The 23,414-nt window shown below is 40.7% G+C and overlaps 1 protein-coding gene across 4 annotated transcripts in view; it reads left to right on the forward strand.

The window, feature by feature from the left end:
- Positions 1 to 23,414, forward strand: part of RALGAPA2 (Ral GTPase activating protein catalytic subunit alpha 2) — a 456,753-nt gene that overhangs the window by 389,092 nt on the left and 44,247 nt on the right. For all 4 annotated transcript variants that reach the window (XM_040351179.1, XM_040351181.1, XM_040351182.1 and 1 more), the window contains one exon: positions 4,085 to 4,206. In XM_040351179.1, coding sequence (XP_040207113.1) covers positions 4,085 to 4,206 — 122 coding nt within the window. The remainder of the gene's footprint in view (positions 1 to 4,084; positions 4,207 to 23,414) is intronic.

The raw sequence follows: 23,414 nt of genomic DNA on the forward strand, positions 1-23,414 counted from the left end.
ACTTCAATTCCTGAAATATTATTTTGGTTGTATGCTATATTTTATGTGAAAAACCTAACTTGATATTTAGTTGTTTCCTACTGTCCCCATTGTTAAGGATTGTATGGATTCTGATGAATGATGTATACACACTGCTGTCAGGTCTTGTCAGGATATTAAACTAAATGTCACATTTTACTTTTGGTTTTGAGCTTGCCATTAAAAATTGAATGCAAATGCGACACAAATGTTTTAAGCCCTTGTTACTTCTTGCCTCCTCATAACTGTACATTAACTACTTAGATTAAAATACTGTTGTAACATGTAAAAGATGGTCAGTTGTGTGTCTTGTGGCAAAATTATTTGCTTATTGCACTGCTTATTGTGCTGCAGAGCTATAATATATCTTATCCTAAGGGTAGTGGAGGTCTCTTATTGATTGCATTTCTATTAGGACAAAAGCATGTACCAGGGCTCCGTGCAGTCATTTTCAGCACCATGGACACTTCTCTGCTCTTTTGCAGTAAGCGGCTTGGCTTGTACTACTGATTTAGATATGTCAGTGTTAGACACTAGATGTTGTAAACGTCTGTTAACACATTTAACAGAAGCTATCCAGAAAAAAAACTATATACAGAAGACAGTTTTATTAGTAGCTTTCCTGGCAACGCTGCTGAGTAAACATCAGGGTATTAACAAGCAGTGCATGAAATGGCAGGATGGCCCTTCAAACAGACTGCAAATAAATGAGTGACCGATGAATTGTAGAGAGATGGCAGGGCCCGCAGAGGTCCTCAGGCTCAGGTGGCTTCCTGACATAAGTTTAGCTCAGCTCTTTCAGTAATTTGTCACGCAGTAGCCTCCTCCTGCTGCTACAGCACGTGCCAGCTTAGTGTCAGAGTGCTTGCCCGACAGACGGCCACTCAGGCCTTGTATCCTGCTGGTAACAGGACCAGAGGCTTGCTGTGGCAGTGGAGCCCTGGCAACAGCAAGCACTGTGCAGAATAAGCATGCTTGTAATGAATTGTGAATGTTACGATCCACTCCCTTTAGAATCTGCTACAGGCGTGTGTCTGCTCTTCAAGGAAGTTTGCAGGCCTATTCATTAAGTTGAAGTCTCGAGAAGTGCAACCAGTAATGATCACAGCAGCACTGTAGGCTGAGTTTTTGTGACTGAAAATTCACAATCTTCATCAGGGCCTTTTTGGCACTTGTCTGACTGTTACTTCATTTGGTATAAAAAAAAAAATCTGCCCTGTAAAGAATATTTTCCATGCATTGCTGTTATTTAACAAAGGAATACATTTTGCATTTATTTTTCCTAAGTAGTCTGGAAAGCATTACACCCCTGATCAGTGGATCAGAGGTACATTGCCAGACTCCTGCAAACAAGCCCTTCAACTGTCACCCGTCTCTGCATACAGGCTGTTTACAAACTGTAGGACTTGTGAATGAACTACAAGGCTGCTCATCAGCAACCTCACAGTTCATACAGAACCAAAAGCTGTCAGCCTCAATGGCTGACGGCAGTTGTAGTTCATGCATTCACAGGGTATTGTGAATGAAAGACAAGGCCATGTGTGTGGAGCCCCGCAATTTTAAAATAGTAACAGCAAGCACAGGAAGACAATCCCCCGCTCGCTGTCACAGTGGAGGGCGCGATGGGTAAAGGCTGCAGCCACTGTCTGTGATAAAGGGGGGTCCCCCACATTCAGATGACACTGAAGTCTTTGATTTCAGCTATACTCCCTACTGTGTATGTTTATATGAAAAATCCACAGGCAAGCTGATATCAACTTTACAGTGTAATCAAATCTCCTAATGATTGTACAGAGAATGACTTAGGGATGTGGCACAGTTTTGCTTGCAACAAATCCGTGGCTCTCCTGACCATTGTGGCATGGGAGATCTCAGTTGAGGTAAAGACCAAGCAACAGATAAACCCCTGGCACTTTTTTATAATTTTATATATGCATGTCATTGCATGCATATCTGCTGATATTTAGAACTAGCTGACATACAGTGTCTTGAAAAAGTATTCATACCCCTTGAAATGTTCCACATTTTGTCATGTTACAACCAAAACTGTAAATGTATTTTATTGGGATTGTATGTGATAGACCAACACAAAGTGGCACATAAATGTGAAGTGGAAATAAAATATTAAATGGTTTTCATTTTTTTTTTTACAAATTAATATGTGGAAAGTGTGGCATGCATTTGTATTCAGCCCCCGAGTCAATACTTTGTAAAACCACCTGCAAGTCTTTTTGGGTATGCCTTCACCAACGTTGCACATCTAGAGAGTGACATTTTTGCCCATTCTTCTTTGCAGAATAGCTCAAGCTCTGTCAGGCCCCGTACACACGACCAGTTTCCTCGGCAGAATTCAGCTTCCGACCGAGTTTCTGGCTGAATTCTGCCGAGGAAACTGGTCGTGTGTACACTTTCGGCCGAGGAAGCCGACGAGGACCTCGGCGAGGAAATAGAGAACATGTTCTCTATTTCCTCGTTGTTCTATGGGAGCTCTCGGCCCGCCGAGGTCCTCGGCGGCTTCAGGGCTGAACTGGCCGAGGAACTCGATGTGTTTGGCACGTCGAGTTCCTCGGCCGTGTGTACGGGGCCTGAGATTACATGGAGAGCATCTGTGAACAGCAATTTCCAAGTCTTGCTACAGATTCTCAATTGGATTAAGGTCTGGGCTTTGACTGGGACATTGTAACACATAAATATGCTTTGATCTAAACCATTCCATTTTAGCTCTGGCCTTATGTTTAGGGTCATTGTCCTGCTGGAAGGTGAACCTACGCCCCAGTCTCAAGTCTTTTGCAGACTAACAGGTTTTCTTCTAAGATTGCCTCCATCCATCTTCTTATAAACTCTGACTAGCTCCCCTGCCCCTGCTTATGGTGTGTTTAGGGTGATGTGCAGTGTTATCCGCCACACATAGTGTTTTGCTTTTAGCCCAAAAAGTGCCATATTGGTCTCATCTGACCAGCGCACCTTCTTCCACATGTCTGCTGTGTTGCAAACATGTGCAAGCTGCAAATTGGACTTCATATGCTTTTCTTACAACAAAGTCTTTCTTCTTGCCACCAGATTTGTGGAGTGCACAACTAATAGTTGTCATGTGGACAGATTCTCCCACCTTAGCTGTGGATATCTTCAGTTCCTCCAGATTTACCATGGGCCTCCTGGTTGCATCTCTGATTAATGCTCTCCTTTCCTGGCCTGTCAGTTTAGGTGGACTGCCATGTCTTGGTAGGTTTGACGTTGTGCCATACTCCTTCCATTTTGGGATGATGGATTGAACAGTACTCTGTGAGATGTTCAAAGCTTGGGATATTTTTTTTTATAACCTAACCCTGCTTTTAACTTCTCCACAACGTTATCCCTTACCTGTCCGGTGTGTTTCTTGGCCTTCATGATGTTTGTTCAAGAAGGTTCTCAAACAAACCTCTAAGGGCTGCACAGAACAGTTGTATTTATACTGAGATTAAATTACACACTATTTACTAATTGGGTGACTTCTGAAGGCAATTGGTTCCAGGAGGCTGAATACAAATGCACTTCACACTTTTCAGATATTTACTGGTATTTGTTAAATTATTTGCCACTTTGTGTTGCTCTATCACTTAAAATCCCAATAAAACAGATTTACGTTTTTGGTTGTAAGATAAATTGTGGAAGATTTCAAGGGGTGTGAATACTTTTTCAAGGCACTGTTTATACCTGTGTAGCTTTTAAAGTCTGCTATGACACACAATAATTGCAGTTTCCTAAAATGCCATACCTCCTTTCTGATAGCAAATAAAATGCTCTATAGTATTAAAGAAAAGTAACACATTCTAAGGAAAGGCTGCAGAGGAAATATAAAGGTGGTGCTATTAGGTTGTAGCTATTATAACTTTATAACTTTTTATAATATAATTTCTGTTTATCCATCATCACACAAACATACTAATGTAAAGCACAATTTCTTAACCTGTTTTCTTTTAGATATAGAGAAGAAGCTAATTTTTAACAGTACAGTAGTTTGCAAATGTTGAACACTTCTTTAATTGCTTCATTGTTGGTTTACAATTCCTTAACATGGTTGCTCCAGCTATGAAGAAAGGGCTCTGTACCTTGAAGCAATAATCCAGAACCACAGAGAAATGATGACTTTTGAAGACTTTGCTGCGCAAGTGTTTTCTCCAACTCCCAGTTATTCCATGGTTGGCTTGGGTGAGTGTGTATATCACTTTTAGAACAGTTCTTGTATATCAGGTTCATACATGCTAAGAAATGTGTTGAAAAAGAGATTTCACATACTTCTGTATCTTGATTATACAAAAAAAAATACTTTAATAGTATACAAACTGAATTGTTTGTGATGTTTTAGAAGCTATCTAATCCTTCCATAAGACTTTTAAATAAGCATTTTGCCTTTAGAGCAAACTGCACACAATAATCTTTAATATACCTTTGATAGCCATAAAATCCTCTTCTGTGTGCCCGTTTGGTCGCAAGTCAACTTTCCTGAATAATCTCTGTGGCCAGTCAGGAAGGTGGGAAAGTTATGTCCTTAGAAACCAAGGTAGTCAGGAGAGGAGTGGTGTGCAAATAAGGAGCTGGTCATAGTAGACCCCTTGTGTTATCTGCCCTTAAAAAAAGAGATTCTCACTTTTAAAATGGCTGACAGATTTGCTTTAAAGTGTATATTTTTTGTAAAAATTGTTTGTGTGTTTTCACACCACCCTTTGTTAGTATAGAAAAGATCAGCTTTCAGCTGCTCCATCAGTCTTAACTAGTTTCCTATGCAAACTTCACATAGTTTTAGAGGAGGAACTTGACTAGGTTCTCTCGTTCATCTGTATGGACATGTAATTGTGCTTGTACAGTGGATTACAATTGCTTGCAAGAAAACTACTACACGCTCAACTGTTTAAGCATTCTCATTTAGCTCATGTTTCTAAAAAAAAATAACATTACTGTAAGCCAGACAGTTTAGAGGAGTACTGCACTGCATCAAAAGACTGATCATTTGTATACTACCAAAGCAGGGGACAGGAAATACATGGACAGTTTTTTTAAAAGAGATTTATGTTTTTGTTAATCTGTGGATGCAATATTGGTCCGATGCTGCATCTGTCCCGTGGCACCTCCTAACCTTGAGAAGCGAGCGATTGTACACCGCCAACAGGTGTTAGTCAGCAGCTCTCTGCTCTGGAGGGGGTGGGAGCGGCCAGCTCAGGCTCTTAGCGGCTCGCTGAGAGCCTGAGCCGGGTGCCAGTCCAGGCATGTGGGCGGATCCCAACTCCATTGTCATGATCTTGCCTCCTGAGCCAGGACCAGCTCTGTGACGTCAGCTGACAGCAGGCTTCAGCCCGCTGTCTGCTAAAAACGGGTCAAAGGAGAGCAGAATGAACTGCACTCCTGTGATCCATGGGAGAAGTACAGCCAAATGAGCTTTGGCTGTACTACTTTAATATACATGATAATATTCAGCTACCCTTTAAGTTGCCCGTAGATGCAATGCATGCTATAGTCTGGGCAAATCTGTTTACGTTGAATTGGGCAGCCCACTCTTCTCCTTTTATTTTTTCTAAGAGACAAGGCCATTTACATCTGACACTCCTTAAAGGTGAATGGTGGGTCCGATTGGGTCGGACTGACTGTGTGAAAGGGGCCTAAGGCTGCTTTCACACTGATGCATGGTTGTTAACCCACACCACGAGTGCAGCATAGTTCACCTGTGGTTTTCTTGCAGGTTAGCTGCAATTTGCCAAAGACTTCCATTATATCCTGTAGGTTTGGTGCACTTTCAGAAAGTACATCAAACTCACAGGTAATAGAAGTATATGGCTCAGTGCAGGTAATCAGTAACCCAGTAACCACTGCAGAACAGATATGCCCATATATGCATTGTGATTTTAGTAATAAACTTACCTTTAATAACAGTATTCTATTCTATTGTATTCCATCCCAGAGCAGGAGGTCGTGGGCCACATCAGAGGGTTCCGTGGGCCACATCAGAGGGTTCCACAGGCCACTGGTTGGGCACCCCTGGTTTAGAATAACCTAAAGCCAGTTGGACAGCACATTCATGCGTATTATGTTCATTGTGTCATTGATGTTTTGGCTAATGTCCATTCTAGTCCTTTATTGGGAGGAGTTTTTTGTATAATTAGGAATAAAATTGTGGCTGCCAGAATCCTGTGTTTAAGTTGGGGGAAAAAAAAGTCGTTCTGCCTGTGATCTGGTGTAGAACAGCTATGAACACATAAACCAATGATGCTATGCAGTAACTTTAATTGATGCAAAACCAGATACTCTGAACCATTGTTTCTTTTTTTTTTCATCTTTTCAATTCATATACCGAAAAAAAAATGCCCTTTGGGGATCAGATCTACACCTGTTTTTTCAAGATAACTGACTGAAAATTTATGGATACATTTGTCCTCCTGAAGCAACTAATGAATATCAATAGGGAATCTGGAAATTAGTGTTATTTATGTTTCAGTCCTTTTGTTTTTCCTTGTTAACCTTCAAACCTATCAAGGTCAATGAATTAACTGTCTCGTCCCCTCTCTCTTGGAGTGACAAAGCTTTCCCTACAGTATTGAAAATGCTTTGCTAAAAAGTGTCAGGCTGAAGAATGTGCAATATACCAGATTTTATTTTATTTTTTTCTAATAGCATACAGCACAGAGCATATTATTAAGCCCTGACATTTAGACCCCTTTCACACTGGGGCACTTTTCAGGCGTTATAGCGTGTTATACCGCAAAAAATAGTGCCTAAAAAAAAAATCCTCTCAAACCTCCCCAGTGTGAAAGCCTGAGTGCCAAAAAGCGCAGCTAAAACAGTGCTAAATCGCCACTAAAACTAACGGCGCTTTATCGCTACCGCCCCCATGTGAAAGTAGCCTAAGGGAAAGAAACCAGTGATTGTGATATTTACTAAATATTTACTTCTGTTGAGCCAATTACTGTAATTTAAAACACATGCACCAGGAAGAATTGTGTAATAAATGTTTGGTGAATGTCACACTCACTACCGCATAAATATACCCCTTAGCATAGAAATTTTTGGAAAGCCCTTTAGGATTAAAGCGGAGGTTCACCCTCAAAATGAACTTTCCAGCATCCTTAACCACTTGACCACCAGGCCTATTCTGGCACTTCTCTCCTTCATGTGAAAATCACAATTTTTTTGCTAGAAAATTAATCAGAACCCCCAAACATTATATATTTTTTTTTAGCAGACATCCTAGGGAATAAAATGGCAGTCATTGCAATACTTTTTGTCACACCGTATTTGCGCAGCGGTCTTACAAGCGCACTTTTTTTGGATAAAAATCACTTTTTTGAATTAAAAAATAAGACAACAATACATTTTGCCCAATTTTTTTATATATTGTGAAAGATAATGTTACGCCGAGTAAAATGATACCCAACATGTCACGCTTAAAAATGTATCACTTTTATTCCTATTACAAGGAATGTAAACATCCCTTGTAATAGAAAAAAGCATGACAGGTCCTCTTAAATATGAGATCTGGGGTCAAAAAGACCTCAGATCTCATATTTAGACTTAAATGCAAAAAAAAAAAATGTCATTTTTTCAAATGACAAAAAAAAAAATGTTTCTTTAAGAGGCTGGGCGGGACTGACGTTTTGACGTCACTTCCGCCCAGCAGAGCTATGAGGACGGGTGAAGGAGATTTCTCCTTCAGTCCCGTCCCCGCTCAGCTGCCGGACACATCCGATCCCCTCCGCCGCTACCGACGGCTCCGGTAAGCGGCGGAGGGCGCGGGAGAGCGGCGGGAGGGGGGGGGGGGCCCTCTCCCGCCACCGATAACGGCGATCTCGCGGCGAATCCGCCGTGGAGACCGCCGTTATCGTGTACACCACCGCCCCCTGAAAAGATGAATGTCTCGGTTGTGGCAGCAGCTGCTGCCGTTATCGAGATATTCAACTTTAAAAACAGGACGTCTTTTTGACATGGGGCGGTGGTCAAGTGGTTAAAGCGGAAGTAAACCCATCAATTTAACAGTTTGAAAAAGCAGTTACATTCCTGGCATGCCGGGAATGCCAACTGTCACATTGGTTGTGCTCTCAACCAAACTGTCAAACCATCCAATTGCGGGTGTCATAACTGATCACATGTGCAGCATCATGGCAGTTGAAGATTAAACAGAGGCCAAGACGCGCCTTAGCAGCCGTCAATCAACTCCTCTTCGCTTAGAAACGCCCATTCCCCGCAGGATTCCCAGCCCAGAGCCGGAAAACAAGGGCTCATATAACGATAAGTACAAGTAAAAAAAAAAACAGCATACTGCAGATGCTAGCAGTATGCTACAGCTAATGTCAAAAAGTGGATTTTTGGGTGAACCTCCGCTTTAAGTTGCCTTTGAGTGAAAACCATAAAGCATATTGCCTATAGCAATCAAAAGGATTGTTTTTCTTTTTTTTATCCAGGAATTAAAATCTGCTAAAATGTAAAGGTGCTTTAAAGGAAATGTATAGCTTTTTATTTAGCAGTATATGATCTAGCAACAACTTGGCATCACTTGGAATGAAAAGAACTATCCTTAAAGAGGAACCCTAAAAAATGCTGTTATCCCCTGGACTGGTTCTTTACCAGTCTTAGGGTTCCCTGCGCCACCATCTTGGATATGTGACATCCTGGCATTTTTCAGCTTTCTTCCCCTTTACGCATGTGACAGATATATTGTGGATGCAGACTGGTCCCGCAGCCCTCCTGGGTTGCAGGCAGGGAGGGGAGGCCAAACATCCACTCTGCTCACGTAGGTGTTACCCAGAATAATGTGAGAAGTTCTACTTTAAAGAGGAACTTCAATAGTTAAAAAAAAATCAAAGTCAGCAGCTACTAGCACTGTAGCTGCAGATCTTTAAAAAGCATCAAACATGGTGGCTTTGCCAATCCATATTGCAGATGGTATACTTTATTGACAAGCGAATGATGAATCATTTTACATGTACAATAAGTGTTTTTAGGACATTTCAATAAACTGTGTTTTGTGGAATCACACTATTGTGGCACATCTATCTTTTTTACATGTGTGCTGTTAACAACTGAGATCTGAATGCCTGCCCTTTTTATTTATTTTTTATCAGTAGCGTTTGCCTGAAAATTTTTAGGAGCCGGATGAGAGCTGAGCCTGGATGGTGTATTTATACATGGGTACCATGATTGCTCTACAGTTAGGGTCATGGGGCTCTGGTAAGAGTCTTTCTCTTTGGGCACGGTGGAAGAGATAACATGTAAACACATGGCTAGATTTTTTTTTGTTTATGTTGGTTCACATTGAAGTAGCTTTACAGCAGTGTAGGACTTCTCACTTGGGACTAGATTTTTTATATTATTTGGGCTTTTATTTTTTTGCTTTAGTCACATACGTTACAGTTAAAGTGGCTGTAAACCCTCATATATACCCCATATACCCAGTGAAGTGAATAGCCTCAGATGATACAGAGATTAAATGAATCTCCCTATGTAAGTTTTATATGTATATCAACAGTATTTCCCTTTCTACACTCTCTAGAACAGGGGTTTCATCATGCCTCTGCCTGTGGGATTCATGCTTGTAACAGTTAGCCTTGCAATGCTTCATGGGACTTGTAGTTTCACAACAGCTGGAGGGCCACCAGTTTGAGACCCCTGTTCTAGAAAGTACACATCGTGTTACAAATCTTTCTTTGTGTGTCTGGAGTCTGGGCATATACTGTGTGAGAGCTGATTGGAGGAAAGGCACATACCCCCACTTCACGTAGGTAGAGGAACGCAGAGATTTGCAAGGCTACAGTCTAAATAGACAAGCTCTCTGCTTATTTTTTTCTAAGTTCCCTCCCCGACACAAATGTCCAGCTGTTTTTATATCGTGTGTCCAAAAACTTGTCAGAAGTTATGCTGATAACAGAAACAGCAGCAGAAAGACATGGCACTTAGAGATTTGGAGAGAGATATTTAAACACCACAGATATATGTACCTAGGTCAGATTTCATGAATGGGGTTTACAACCATTTTAAAGGCATAATCACGTCTTATTATTCTTTATGTAATTTTGTGCACTTTTATTATTAATGTTCTGGAAAAAACCTGGTTATATTCCTGTACACTACTGTGCAAAAGTTTTAAACAGATGTGAGCAAATGCTGTAAATGAAGAATGCTTTCAGAAATAAAAGTGTTAATTCTTTATTTTATCAACTGACAAACCAGAAAGTAAATGAACAGATGAGAAATCCAAATCAAATCGCCACCCTTTGCCTTCAAAACGGCATCAATCTATCTAGGTACACTTGCACAAAATCTTTGAAGGAACTCGCCAGATAGTTTTGTTCTAAACATCTTGGAGAACTAACCACATATCTTCTGTGGATATAACCTGCCTCAAATCCTCTTCATGTAATCCCAGACAGAATTGATGGTGTTGAGATCAGGGCTCTGTGGGTGCCAAACCATCCCTTTCAGGACTCCTTGTACTTCTTTAGGCTGAAGATACTTCTTATTGGCTGTATATTTGCGGTCATTCTCCTGCTGCAGAATTAATTTGGGGCCAATCGCACGCCTTCCTGATGGTATGACATGATGGATAAATATCTCCCTGTATTTCTCAGCATTAAGGATATCATTCAACCTCACAAAATCTCCAACTCCATTTGCATAATTACAGCCCCAAACTTGCAAGGAACCTCCACCGTGCTTCACTGTCCTCTGCAGACACTCAATATTGTACCGCTCTTCGGTGAAAGAAATCCTCCTGCTATAGCCAAATATTTCAAATTTTAAATCATCAGTCCAGACCACCTGCTGCCATTTTTCCGCACCCCAGTTTCTGTGTTTTTATGCATAATTGAGACTTGTTTCCACATCGGAGGGTAAGGCTTTTTGGCCACAATTCTTCCATATTGACCACTTCTGCCCAGACTTCTCCAGACAGTAAATGGGTGTACCTGAGGTCCTACTGTTTTCCTTGTCCTTTTTTAAAAGAGCTTCAACTGCACATCTTAAAATGCCAGTCTGCTTTGAAATCTTTGCCTAGGAGAGACCTTGCTGATGTGATATTCTTGTGTCTTATTGCTGTGCTCAGTCTTGCCATGGAGTATGACCTGTGAAATGTCTTCCACAGCCTCACTTTAGTGGCAGAGTTTGGCTGTTCCTCGCTCAGTAAGCCTCCTACACAGCTGTTTCTGGTTCACCCTGCATATGAAATTGATGATTATTATCATCTGCTTTGTATAGTTGGTTAACCATACACCTGACTCTGATCAGCTGCTGCAGCCTACAACCCCAAAAAAATTGGAACACAGTAATATCTACATTAAAACAGAATGCAATGATTTGCAAATCTCATAAAACCAAGTAATACTAACTAGGAAAAGTTGGAAGAACATTTTGAAAATATTTAGGTTATTTGGCAACAGGTTAGTAACATGATTGGATATAAAAAAAAGAGCATCTTAGAGAGTCAGAGTGGCTCAGAAGTAAAGATGGGCAGAGGTTCATCAATCTGTGAAAAGATGCACTAAGAATTGCTGAACAATTTCAAAATTATGTTCCTCAACTTAAAATTGCAGACTTTAAATATATTATCATCTACATAACGAAATATGATTAAAAACTCTGAGAGTCAGGAGAAATCTCTGTGTGCAAGAGACAAGGCCGAAACACAATATTAGATGCCTGTAATCATCAGGCCCTCAAACAGCACTGCATTAAGAACAGACATGATTCTGTGATGGACATCACAGTTCATTGTGCCACCCAAAAAGCAAGTAAAAGCTCTATCATGCAAAGAAGAATCCATATCTGAATATGATCCAAAAGTGCCGCTGTTTTCTCTGGATCAAAGCTAATTTAAAAGTGTTCTAGTGCAAAGTCTGTTTTGTGGTCAGACACATCAGAAGTTCATTTTGGCAACCATGGGTGCTGTGTCCTCCGGACTAAAAAGGAGCCTCCCGGTTTGTTATCAGCATTTAGAGCCTACATCTCTGCCAATGCCATGACTAAGCACTGACGCCAGTGCGAAATGCGTTGGCAATACTGATTTTTGTGGGCTTGCAGTGACTGTATGCACAGTTGAAAATAAAGACATCTCTTTTAAAGAAAATTTTGGAGTGCGGCTGTCCAGCTTTTGTTCTTTTATTTTTGCTGCATATGGAATAGGCAGTTTGCACATATGGAAAGGTACCATCAATGCTGAAAGATATTTCCAAGTTTTTGAGCAGCACATGCCCTCATCAAGATAATGTATTTTTCAAGGAAGTCCTTGAATTTTTGAGCAGAACAATGCTACTACATACTGCATCTTAGTAGAAGAGTCCAGGTGCCTAACTGGCCTGCCTGCAGTCCAGACCTTTCACCAATTGAAAATAGTTGGTGCATTTTGGAATGAAAAACAAGACAATGATGATCCTGGACTATTGGGGCAACATTCCTCCCCCAAAATGCCAGAAACTGGTCTCCTCAGTTTCCAGACATTTACAGAGTGTAGTTACAAAAAGAGGGGATGCTACACCATAGTAAACATGGCCCTGCCCCAACTTTTTGGAGATGCATTTCTGCCATATGACCTTTTTTTCTGTACATCTTCTCAATGTAAACATTTAATATGTGAATAGAATATCGGTTTATGAGATTTGTAAATGATTGCATTCTGTTTTTATGTTTTTTTTACACAGCATCTAAACTTTTTTGGAATTGAGGTTGTATTTGCTGTGGGTGCTACTGGTGGGCCTTACAAATTAATACTAAGAAGTATCGTCTTTTGATAGCACTGTAAACATAGTTGAATTCACATAATTGCATAGCAAAAGGTAGTAATGAGGATCAGGCAGTTTCAGAAAATAGAAAATAATTTACACCCAACCAGAGAATATTTGCAAATTTATCTGGTTCACATTTGCACTTCTTCTTTCTTGATGGCAGTAAAATTTTGATACCACAAATACACTTTTTGACACCCTTTAAGCACCCATTCAGCATCACATCTTCCATTTTAGACTTTTAATTAAAGATAACGTAAGCTGGCCATACATGGATCGAAATTTTATCAGTTCGGCAGGGACCAAGCAAAGATCTTCTTCTGTACAAGCGAAGATCGACTTCTGTACAACCGCATGTTAGAAAATATACACTTGATCAACACTGCTGGCAGTGCTGATCAATGTATTCTGCCTGCGGGGAAGTCTCTCCACTGCAAGAATACAAAGGCACAGGGCAAAGATTTTACATTCATTTCTAATGTGTGAATGGGGGAATTTAGTATTTTTTTTTCTTTGTTATACCCATGGGTGGAACGAGAAAAAAAAATCATCTATGGGCTACCTTTAGATTTGCCTTTAAAGCGAAACTGAAACTTTGTTTAAAAAAAAATAACAAACATGTCATACTTGCCTCCACTGTGCAGCTCGTTTTGCACAAAGTGGCCCCGATCCTCCTCTTCTGGGGGCTCTCGCGGCTCCTCCCTGCATTATATAACCCCCTAGGAGAAGCGCTCTCCCGAGGGGGTTACTTTGCGGGTGCACTCCTGAGTCATACAAGTGTATGACTTGGGCCCGCCCCCCGCGTCATTGGATTTGATTGACAGCAACGGGAGCCAGTGGCTGCGCTACTATAAATCTATCCAATCAAAGCTGGGACTCTGTGGAGAGAAGGACGCGCCCACGGAAATTCGGGGCTCAGGTAAGTAAAACGGGGGGGGGGCTGGGGGCCGGACACTGTAAGGTGTTTTTTCACCTTAATGCATAGGATGAATTAAGGTGAAAAAACACAAAGGTTTACAACCCCTTTAACTATTTAGTGCAAGGGTCTGCCTGATTGCATTCATTGAAAGTGTTTAGGTTTGACCTTATATTATATAGTTTTGGTAAATGTAAAGGAAAATTTTATAATTTATGGCCAACCTTAGATTATTGCTCTCAAATGCAGTCATTATGGCCTTTCAATAGCTTTTCAATCAGTCTGTACTCTGAATAGTAAAGTATATCCATTTTAGCTTCTTTAGTGCAACCATGTCTGTACAATTGTTGATTTGCATAAATTGTAATACAATTTTTTGTGAGCAGTTTGGCTTTTACGCAACATTACTATATGCATTTTTTTCCCTACCTGCATGGTGTATCTGCAGCTAAAACTGATATTCCAGAATTGTAAGTGGCTTCTTTGCACAGGTCATATAAGGGCAGGAGAAGCTCATTGTTGAATGGCATTCATCATCATTTATACAGCATAATCATGTGCTGCATCTCCGTCTATAACACATTGATGGAATGCTTGCCATAGTTCTACAGATGGACAGGGAACCGTCTGTTTATTTTAAATGAAATTCATCAGCACAGATACATATTTGTCATATGTAGTAAAAAAGAAAAAAAATCTATTTCTCCTTCAGTTTAATTAATAACTGCACTTCTAGACATCCTTCTTGTCTAATCTCCCATTTGGCACAGTTCATAAATATATCTGATGAAAACTGCACTAGTGAAGAAAAGGAATTAAATTCGGTTAAATAAATCGCACAGAAAATCAGTCATGCGTCACTGTCCAACACTGCTGGCCTCTATCCTTGTGCCTTTCTCGAGCTTTGTTCAGAGATAAGAGCTGTGTGCATACACTTGTATTGGTCGCCAGTAGCAGCAGGCAGAAGGCTTTGGAGATAAGCAAGCTGGCAGAAGTAAAGGGAGCTGATGCTATTTACATAATCGTGCCCTGCTTCCTGGAGAGGCATCAAGAAACATAGAGATGGCCTATATTTATCTTTGTTGAACTGGAATACTAAGCAACATTGGCAGAAGAGCCAAAATAAAGACTTTTCATTAGCACTCATTCTCTCTCCCTCTTTCTCTCTCTTTTACTTGCTTTCTCTTTCTTTTTGGTCTTTATTTCATAGAAGTGGGACAGATGCAAACCGTTTTCAACTCTTTGCCAAAAATTTGATTGCTCAAAAAGAATAGTAAAAGTAGGATAATTTGTTGGTATTGTGATCTCAAATGCTTTCGGACTTTGCTCAGGATTATTAAAAAGAAGGTGTTCACATTAAAAGTTTAGTTACTTTGGCAAAAGCTTGTACCTTAATAGTGATTCTGTTTCTTGGCAATCCAGGACAGCTGTCTGCGGAAAGCTTGTATGTTTTGTATCTTGGCTGTCACGAACTGTGCTTTTTAATTTTCTTGGCCATTCTTTGACATGGGTTGATCATTCTGAGCTTTTAGATCTGTGTATGCCCCCGTTTTGTACATTTGGGCTGAGTTGCGTTTATTACCTTGGAAAGGTTGATTGGTTGAGTTTGAACCCTATAAGGAAGCAGGAATCGGTCCAGTAGAGGAAATACTGCTGTGGCAGCCAAGGACTGTGAAGCACATACCAGACCATACAAGTTTTTCCCATTTTGTCATGTTACAACCAAAAAAGTAAATGTATTGTATTGGAATTTTATGTGATCGACTAACACAAAGTGGCACATAATTGTGACGTAAAAGGGTAAAGCCTTCTGCCTGCTGCTACTGGCGACCAATACAAGTGTATGCACACAGCTCTTATCTCTAAACAAAGCTCGAGAAAGGCACAAGGATAGAGGCCAGCAGTGTTGGACAGTGACGCATGACTGATTTTCTGTGCGAATTATTTAACCAAATTAAATAGTTTTTTATTTTTTTACTCTAAGATCTAGTGGAACCAATTGCCTTTAGAAGTCACCTAATAAGTAGATAGAATCCACATGTGTAATCTAATCTCCGTGTAAATACAGCTGTTCTCTGAAGCCCTTAGAGGTTTTTTTAGAGAACATTAGTGAACAAGCAGCATCATGAAGGCTAAGAAACGCCCCAGAAAAGTCAGGGATAAAGTTGTGGAGAAGTTTAAAAAGCAGTGTTAGGTTATAATAAAATATTTAAAGCTTTGGACATCTCACTGAGCACTGTTCAATCCATCACCTGGAAATGGAAAGAGTATGGCACAACTGCACACTGACAGGCTGGGCAAAGAGATCCACAGCTCAGGTGGGAGAATCTGTCCACAGGACAACTATTGTGCATTCCACAAATCTTGCCTTTATAGAAGAGTGACAAGAAAAAAGCCATTGATGAAAGAAAGCTGTAAGAAGTCCTGTTTGCAAGAAGCCATGTGGGGTTCACAGCAAACATTTGGAAGAAGGCGCTCTAGTCGGATGAGACCAAAATTTAACTTTTTGGCCTAAAAGAAAAACGCTATGTGTGGTGGAAAACTAACACTGCACATCACCCTGAACACACGGTCACCACCGTGAAACATGGTGGTGGCAGCATCATGTGGTGGGGATGCTTTTCTTCAGCAGGGACAGGGAAGCTGGTCAGAGTTGATGGAAAGATGGATGAAGCCAAATACAGGGCAATTTTTGAAGAAAACATGTTAGAGTCTGCAAAGGTAGACCAACGTCCCTAAAAATATGGTCAAAGCAACAACAGAATAGTTAAGATGAAAGCATATTAAAGTGTTAGAATGGCCTAGTCAAAGTTCAGACCTAAATCTACTACTGTGTCTAGTAGCTGGAGATCGGTGCTCAGGCTAGGGCGTCCCAAAATAGCAAGTCCTTATCGAGTAAAACCTGGCAATTCGGAGTGCTCTTGCAAAGTGAATCCTCTATTGGCTACATGTGTAAAACACGATACAGTAGATGCTAGTGAGTTTTGGCTATGCAGTCTTCCTCATAGCATTCTGAGTTGCCAGCTTTTACATAAATAAATTCTCCTTGGGTGCTCCTACAAATTTGCTATGCTTAGTGGGGCAGTATAGAAGCACTGGGTGCCTTTTTTAGTAACCTATTTCATAGAATAGTGAGTGGAATAACATATAAAGGCCAATCACAAATAAGCTTTTGTTTGGCTACCTAGTTAAAGCTGTTGGATGTGAATTAGTTTCCACTTGTTTAATGACAGGACTCCAACCTGTGATATACTGTTCTTATAGACTGTTACTGAATTTTATAATTATACTGCAAAACCATTTTTCACCAGGAGGTGGCTGCATGTAAAATCTGCTACTGCTGCTCTCTAAGAAAGTCATAAGCATTATGAGGAGTAGACCCAACTTTGTTAGAGGAGTCTCAAAAAAAAAAATGGAAGCTTCCTTTTTTTAAATGAAAATTCCATTTAATCAGCAGTGGATTATAATTTAGACAAGGTTTAGTTTGGAGCCCATCGATATGACAAAAAATTAACTATTATTAAAGTCACATATCCTCTTATAGTCTGTGTATAAGGAGTTATACAGTTGGAGCATTAGTCATTTCATTTAGCTGTAGGAGTTATTAAAACTGCATACATTATTTTAGAATAGTTTTCAGCTAAATAATTTACCCTTGTAAATATCGCTTAGGTGTGTTAACATTATTCTTTATATCAAGCGTGATACTGATGTGCTTACCAAAAGGTGTTACGGTACAAGTGAAAATGCTTGATAAGAAAGTGAAAATTACAAAAACCGGCTGTACTTCTGTAGTGTTGCCAGCACAGATATGCATATGTATTAATAGTGAAGCAGCGCTAATTGAAAAGTGCCAATTAATCAAAATAAAGTGCTAATAGATAAGATATAGTCTACTAAAGTGTATCAATAAATAATTAAGTGAAGTAGCCTAATTGTGAAGTACAGTCCAACGGTGCTAATAAGCAAAATCAATCCTCAAATACATAATTGTATAAAAAAACAATAAAGTGCATCACAATGTCATAGTAACAGTAAAATACCAATATATATCATTAATAGTCCATTTGGAAGTGTAGAGGTTTCTTCTGAAATCCTCCCCCCAGTAGTACTGGCCTCTTGCCTTATGAAAAGACCGCAATAGGTCTAGTGATGCATCAATGAATACCGGTTACTGGACACGGTTGTTGTATGCTCCTCCATGGGTGTTCAGCTCATCCCTAGTAGCCAACTGTGTGCATAGGTATTATTATTATATAGAATATTAAATAAATAATATTTTATTAATACCAAAGAGAAATTGTTACAACACAGACACACTTAACAAAGACAACACAAGATCACAACAATAGATAGGAACAATATGCCAAAACACAACAAAATTGCCAAAAACAGCCATTAACACAAAATTGCACTACTAATAAAACATCCATACAATTGAAATTCAGCATAGAATAAAAAACACCGATTAAAATAACAGGCAGACTACCAAATACAATTAACCACTTAAGGACCAGCCCATGTACATATACGTCCACAATATGGCACGTACAGGCACATGGGCGTATGGGTACGTCCTCGCCTATTAGCGGGTGGGGGGTCCGATCGGGACCCCCCCCGCTACATGCGGAGGTCGGGTCCGCTCGGGGAGCGATCCGGGACCACGGCGCGGCTATTTGTTTATAGCCGCTCCGTCGCGATCGCTCCCCGGAGCTGAAGAACGAGGAGAGCCGTGTGTAAACACGGCTTCCCCGTCCTTCACTATGGCGGCGCATCGATCGCGTCATTCCCTTTATAGGGAAGACACGATCGATGACGTCATTCCTACAGCCACACCCCCAAACAGTTGTAAACACATACTAGGTGCACCCTAACTCCTACAGCGCCGCCTGTGGTTAACTCCCAAACTGCAACTGTCATTTTCACAATAAAGAATGCAATTTAAATGCATTTTTTGCTGTGAAAATGACAATGGTCCCAAAAATGTGTCAAAATTGTCCGAAGTGTCCGCCATAATGTCGCAGTCACGAAAAAAATTGCTGATCGCCGCCATTAGTAGTAAAAAAATAAAAAAAAATAAAAATGCAATAAAACTATCCCCTATTTTGTAAACACTATAAATTTTGCGCAAACCAATCGATAAACGCTTATTGCGATTTTTTTTACTAAAAATAGGTAGAAGAATACGTATCGGCCTAAACTGAGGAAAAAAAATGTTTTTATATATGTTTTTGGGGGATATTTATTACAGCAAAAAGTAAAAAATATTGCTTTTTTTTCAAAATTGTTGCTCTATTTTTGTTTATAGCGCAAAAACTAAAAACCGCAGATGTGATCAAATACCACCAAAAGAAAGCTCTATTTGTGGGGAAAAAAGGACGCCAATTTTGTTTGGGAGCCACGTCGCACGACCGCGCAATTGTCTGTTAAAGCGACGCAGTCCCGAACTGTAAAAACCCCTTGGGTCTTTAGGCTGCATATTGGTCCGGGGCTTAAGTGGTTAATACACCACTTTCTCTAACACCACCCCAGATGATAACCAACACAATACCAACATACTATAAAAACACAAAATTCTGATCATAAACAACCAGAATTAAATCTTCACCTCCAGCCCTCACAGAAAATAATTATATATTAAAGATATAAAAAATGTTGTACTTACCTTTCTATACAATGATATTGCACAGAGTGACCCCTTACCTGCTCTTTGGTGGTTCTCCACCAGTGCTTTCTGCTCCTTCTTCCTCCAGGTGCCCCTTAGGGAGCCATGTGATATGGTGGCACTCATGTGCAGGTGCTCCCGAGCCAGACTATATGCATCTATTGACACACACAGTGCTGCCAAGTCAAGCCCCTGCTCCCTCTTCACAGAAGTTTGACTGACAGCAGCAGTGGGAACTTATGGCTCTCAGTGTATCCTGTAAGACCAGGAAGTGAGAGGAGTGGCAATGCAGCCAGAGAAAGCGCTGGATCGGTGAGAAGACTCAGAAGTGTTTATGGATGGGGAAGGGGCTAGAATAGGCAGTGTTTTTTTTTTTTTACCTTGAAGTGGATGTAAACCCATTTTTTTATGTCACAATGTAGAGTATAGGATTTCCTATCATCTGTGCCCAGTCTTGCCACACAGAGTTTATCCAGCTCTGAGCAATCCTCTTTTATTGTTCAGTGAAATAAAAACGGACTTACAGAGAAAAACCTTAGTTCGTTCCACCCCCTTGCTAAGAATGACAGGTTATTTATTTACATATCTCATGCACTAGCCTGGAGACGGGCATTATTTTTTTATTTCAACCCCCACTCCTTTTCTGAAGTCATGTGGTTACTTTTTTGGATTTTGACTGGATGTTAGGGATCATAGCAGAATTTAGTGTAAGGAATACATAGGAAAAAATGCATGTTGACAAAGGGGAGTGTAGAGGTGGGCGGGGAGTCTACTGACATCACGACTCCACCCACCGAGCTCCAGACAACAGATCCACCCACAGAATCTGAAGTTTTTCAGTTCTTATAACAGACAGAGGGGAGACATTTGACAGGTGAGGATACATGCAGGAGGCATCTATATCCTTATAGATCAGCACTATGGCAGTAGTTTAGAAAGGATGAGAGTGAGTTTGCATCCACTTTAATGCAGAACAATTTTAAGTTTTGAACCAATTTAATATCTCAGCAACATGACTTGGCTTTTTGGGGCTATCCACAAAGCAAGTACTTTTGTTAAGCGTAATGCACACGGTCGTTTTTTGGCATGAAAAAAAAACGACGTTTTTAGAAACGTCATTTAAAATCATCGTGTGTGGGCTTCACATTGTTTTTTCGGTTTCTGAAAAACGACAAAAAAAAATTGAACATGCTGCATTTTTTTAACGTCAATTTTTAAAATGTCGGTTTTCGCGTTGTAAAAAATGACCGTGTGTGGGCTAAAACGACGTTTTAAACCCGCGCATGCCCAGAAGCGAGTTATGAGACGGGAGCGCTCGTTCAGGTAAAACTACCATTTATAATGGAGTAAGCACATTCATCACGCTGTAACAGACAAAAAAAACGCGAATCGTCTTTTACTAACAAGGAATCAGCTAAAAGCAGCCCAAAGGCGAATATAACTTCCCCTTTAGAGTGCCGTTGTACGCCACCGCGCTTTGTTCATCATTTTTCAAAAACGATGGTGTGTGGGCAACATCGTTTTTAATGATGAAGTTGGAAAAACGTTGTCTTTTCATGCCGAAAAACGACCGTGTGTACGCGGTATTAGGTTTGGAAAGAGGATGAAATTACAGTTTGGGAATTATCTGGAATCTTAGGGACTCTGCACACCTGACTGGCAGTAGCATTGTGTTATCACATGCACACTAATGTGCATTGTGTTAGGGCAGCCTCTTCAAGTGCCATGTGTTGCCTGCATTGTGGTAACAATTGGAAAAATTTACATTTAAAATGTTATGGCAATGCATAGGTATGAAGCACCCTTACATACGAGATTGCAAACAATCTTAACATAACCATCTACCTAGGATCTGCAAATGTTTTGTACTGTAATATATTTAATGCCGCTACAACTGCAGAATGTTCTTAGACATTATTCATAATGATATGAAGGTCACTGGAAAGAACTTCCAAAGGGTTAATTACATGGGGACTCTTGACTGCTGAGAGGACTGATCTAATCAGTGCTGAATCCATGTACATCTGTTCACTATGAGGTCATTCTGCATGCTAATGATTTGTAAAATGAAGCATAATGATGCACTTTATACAAATGGATGTAAACCGTTTCACTCCTTACCTGTTACTCCAGACACAAATCTGGAAAGTACTGAAGTGATTTAACACACTTTGTCTCTTCTTGTATAACACCATCATTAGAATGGGTTTACAAGTGCATTGTGTTTCCCTCTTCTCTGTATACAACAGATGGCAAGACTTTTTCTTGTCGTTGATAGGCATAAAATGATTTGCCATTAGTCCACTCTAGATAGTTGGTTCATCATTGGCTGCTGAAGTCAAGTTTACAAAGACAAAAAAAAATTTGTAGTCCTTTTCTTAAAAATTACACATAAAGATTGATTTTTTTTTTCATACAAACTGCATCTGTTCTACAGACATAGACAGGACACTTATCTTTAATAATACATAATTATAAATGTGAACTTACAACGCTTATATACCTTTTTCACTAATTGCTGGTGTAGGTCACGAGATAACTTTTTTGCTTCAGCACATTAAAGGGGTTGCATCCTATGCATTAAGGTGAAAAAACACCTGACAGTGACCCCCCCCCCCCCAACAAATTTTACTTACCTGAGCCCTGGAATTTACCACGGCGGGGACGCGCTGTCCCTCTGCTCGGGTTTACGCCACTTGAGTGGATAGATCGATAGCAGCGCAGCCATTGGCTCCAGCTGCTGCCAACCAAATCCAATAATGCGGACACGGGGGGTGGGGCGGAGTCATACATTTGTGCGGCTATGGATGCCGAATGATGGACTCGGGAGCGCACCCGCGGGAGAGCGTGTCTCCTAGGGGGTTATGTGATGTGGGAAGGAGCCGCCGAGGGACCCCAGAAGAGGACATTCGGGCCACTCTGCAAAACGAACTGCACAGTGGAGACAAGTATGACATTTTTTTTTGTTTTGTTTTTTTTAAATATTCAAAGATTTACAATCACTTTAAGGACCTGTGGGTCAGTGTGACCAACTCATGGGCATTGACATAATTTTACCTTGACAGCAAGGCTGAGGCTCTGCTGATGGGAAGCTGCTGTCGATAAAGAGAGAAAGGATGGGAGGGGGCGTGGCTACAATCTGACCATGGAAGATTCAGGCACGCTGTGCACTGTAACTCTGAAAGGGTTAAAAAGTGACACAAACTGACCACGCTAACATGGATAGGCTTCTGTGCTTGGCGTGGTCAGTTTGCAACCAGATGGGCCCCTTTCACATTGGCTTTCCGATCAGGTCTACCTGTCAGTTTTTCCGGCAGGTAAATGTTAAAAACCAAGAGCTGGTTTTTGACAAGTCCTTTATTAAAAAAGAAGCTCCGAACTGTCTTTTCTCCCCGGGCTGTCTTTTCTCCCCGGGCTGTCTTTTCCCCCCCGGGCTGTCTTTTCCCCCCCGGGCTGTCTTTTCCCCCCCGGGCTGTCTTTTCCCCCCCGGGCTGTCTTTTCCCCCCCGGGCTGTCTTTTCCCGCCCGGGCTGTCTTTTCCCCCCCCCGAGCTGTCTTTTCCCCCCCGAGCTGTCTTTTCCCCCCCGAGCTGTCTTTTCTCCCCGCTGCTGATTACTCGCTAAAAACAAAAAAAGGCCACTCTTCTAAGGCAGTCTTCCTAGCAGTAAAAGTGAAAATCTCAACTATAAGCAATGAAAGGGCATATCTCATCTACCTATCTGGACCATACTGCATCAAATTTGTGTTGCAAAGAAGGTATGAATGCTTTTCAAATTGAATGCATCTATTCAATTCAGATTTTTTACTCATCTAGAGTTGTTGGACTAGAAGACTCGCATAACATCCTTTAATCTGAGAAACAAAGTAGCCAGCCCAAAAATTTTTCGTCAAATGCAGCCCATGTTCAGGTGCTATGGGTATCGGCTGTCAGAATACAATAGCTGACGGGGGAGATTCCTTCATCCATGCTGTTTCAGAACAGCCCTTGTGGCAGAATGAGAGAAATCTTATAGTGCATGACCGGCTTAGATTTAGCCTATAACAATTTATAGATATGCTTAAGCCGGCCATAGACTGAG

This window comes from Rana temporaria, chromosome 4, assembly GCF_905171775.1.
Source record: "Rana temporaria chromosome 4, aRanTem1.1, whole genome shotgun sequence".
Taxonomy (NCBI): Eukaryota; Metazoa; Chordata; class Amphibia; order Anura; family Ranidae; genus Rana; species Rana temporaria.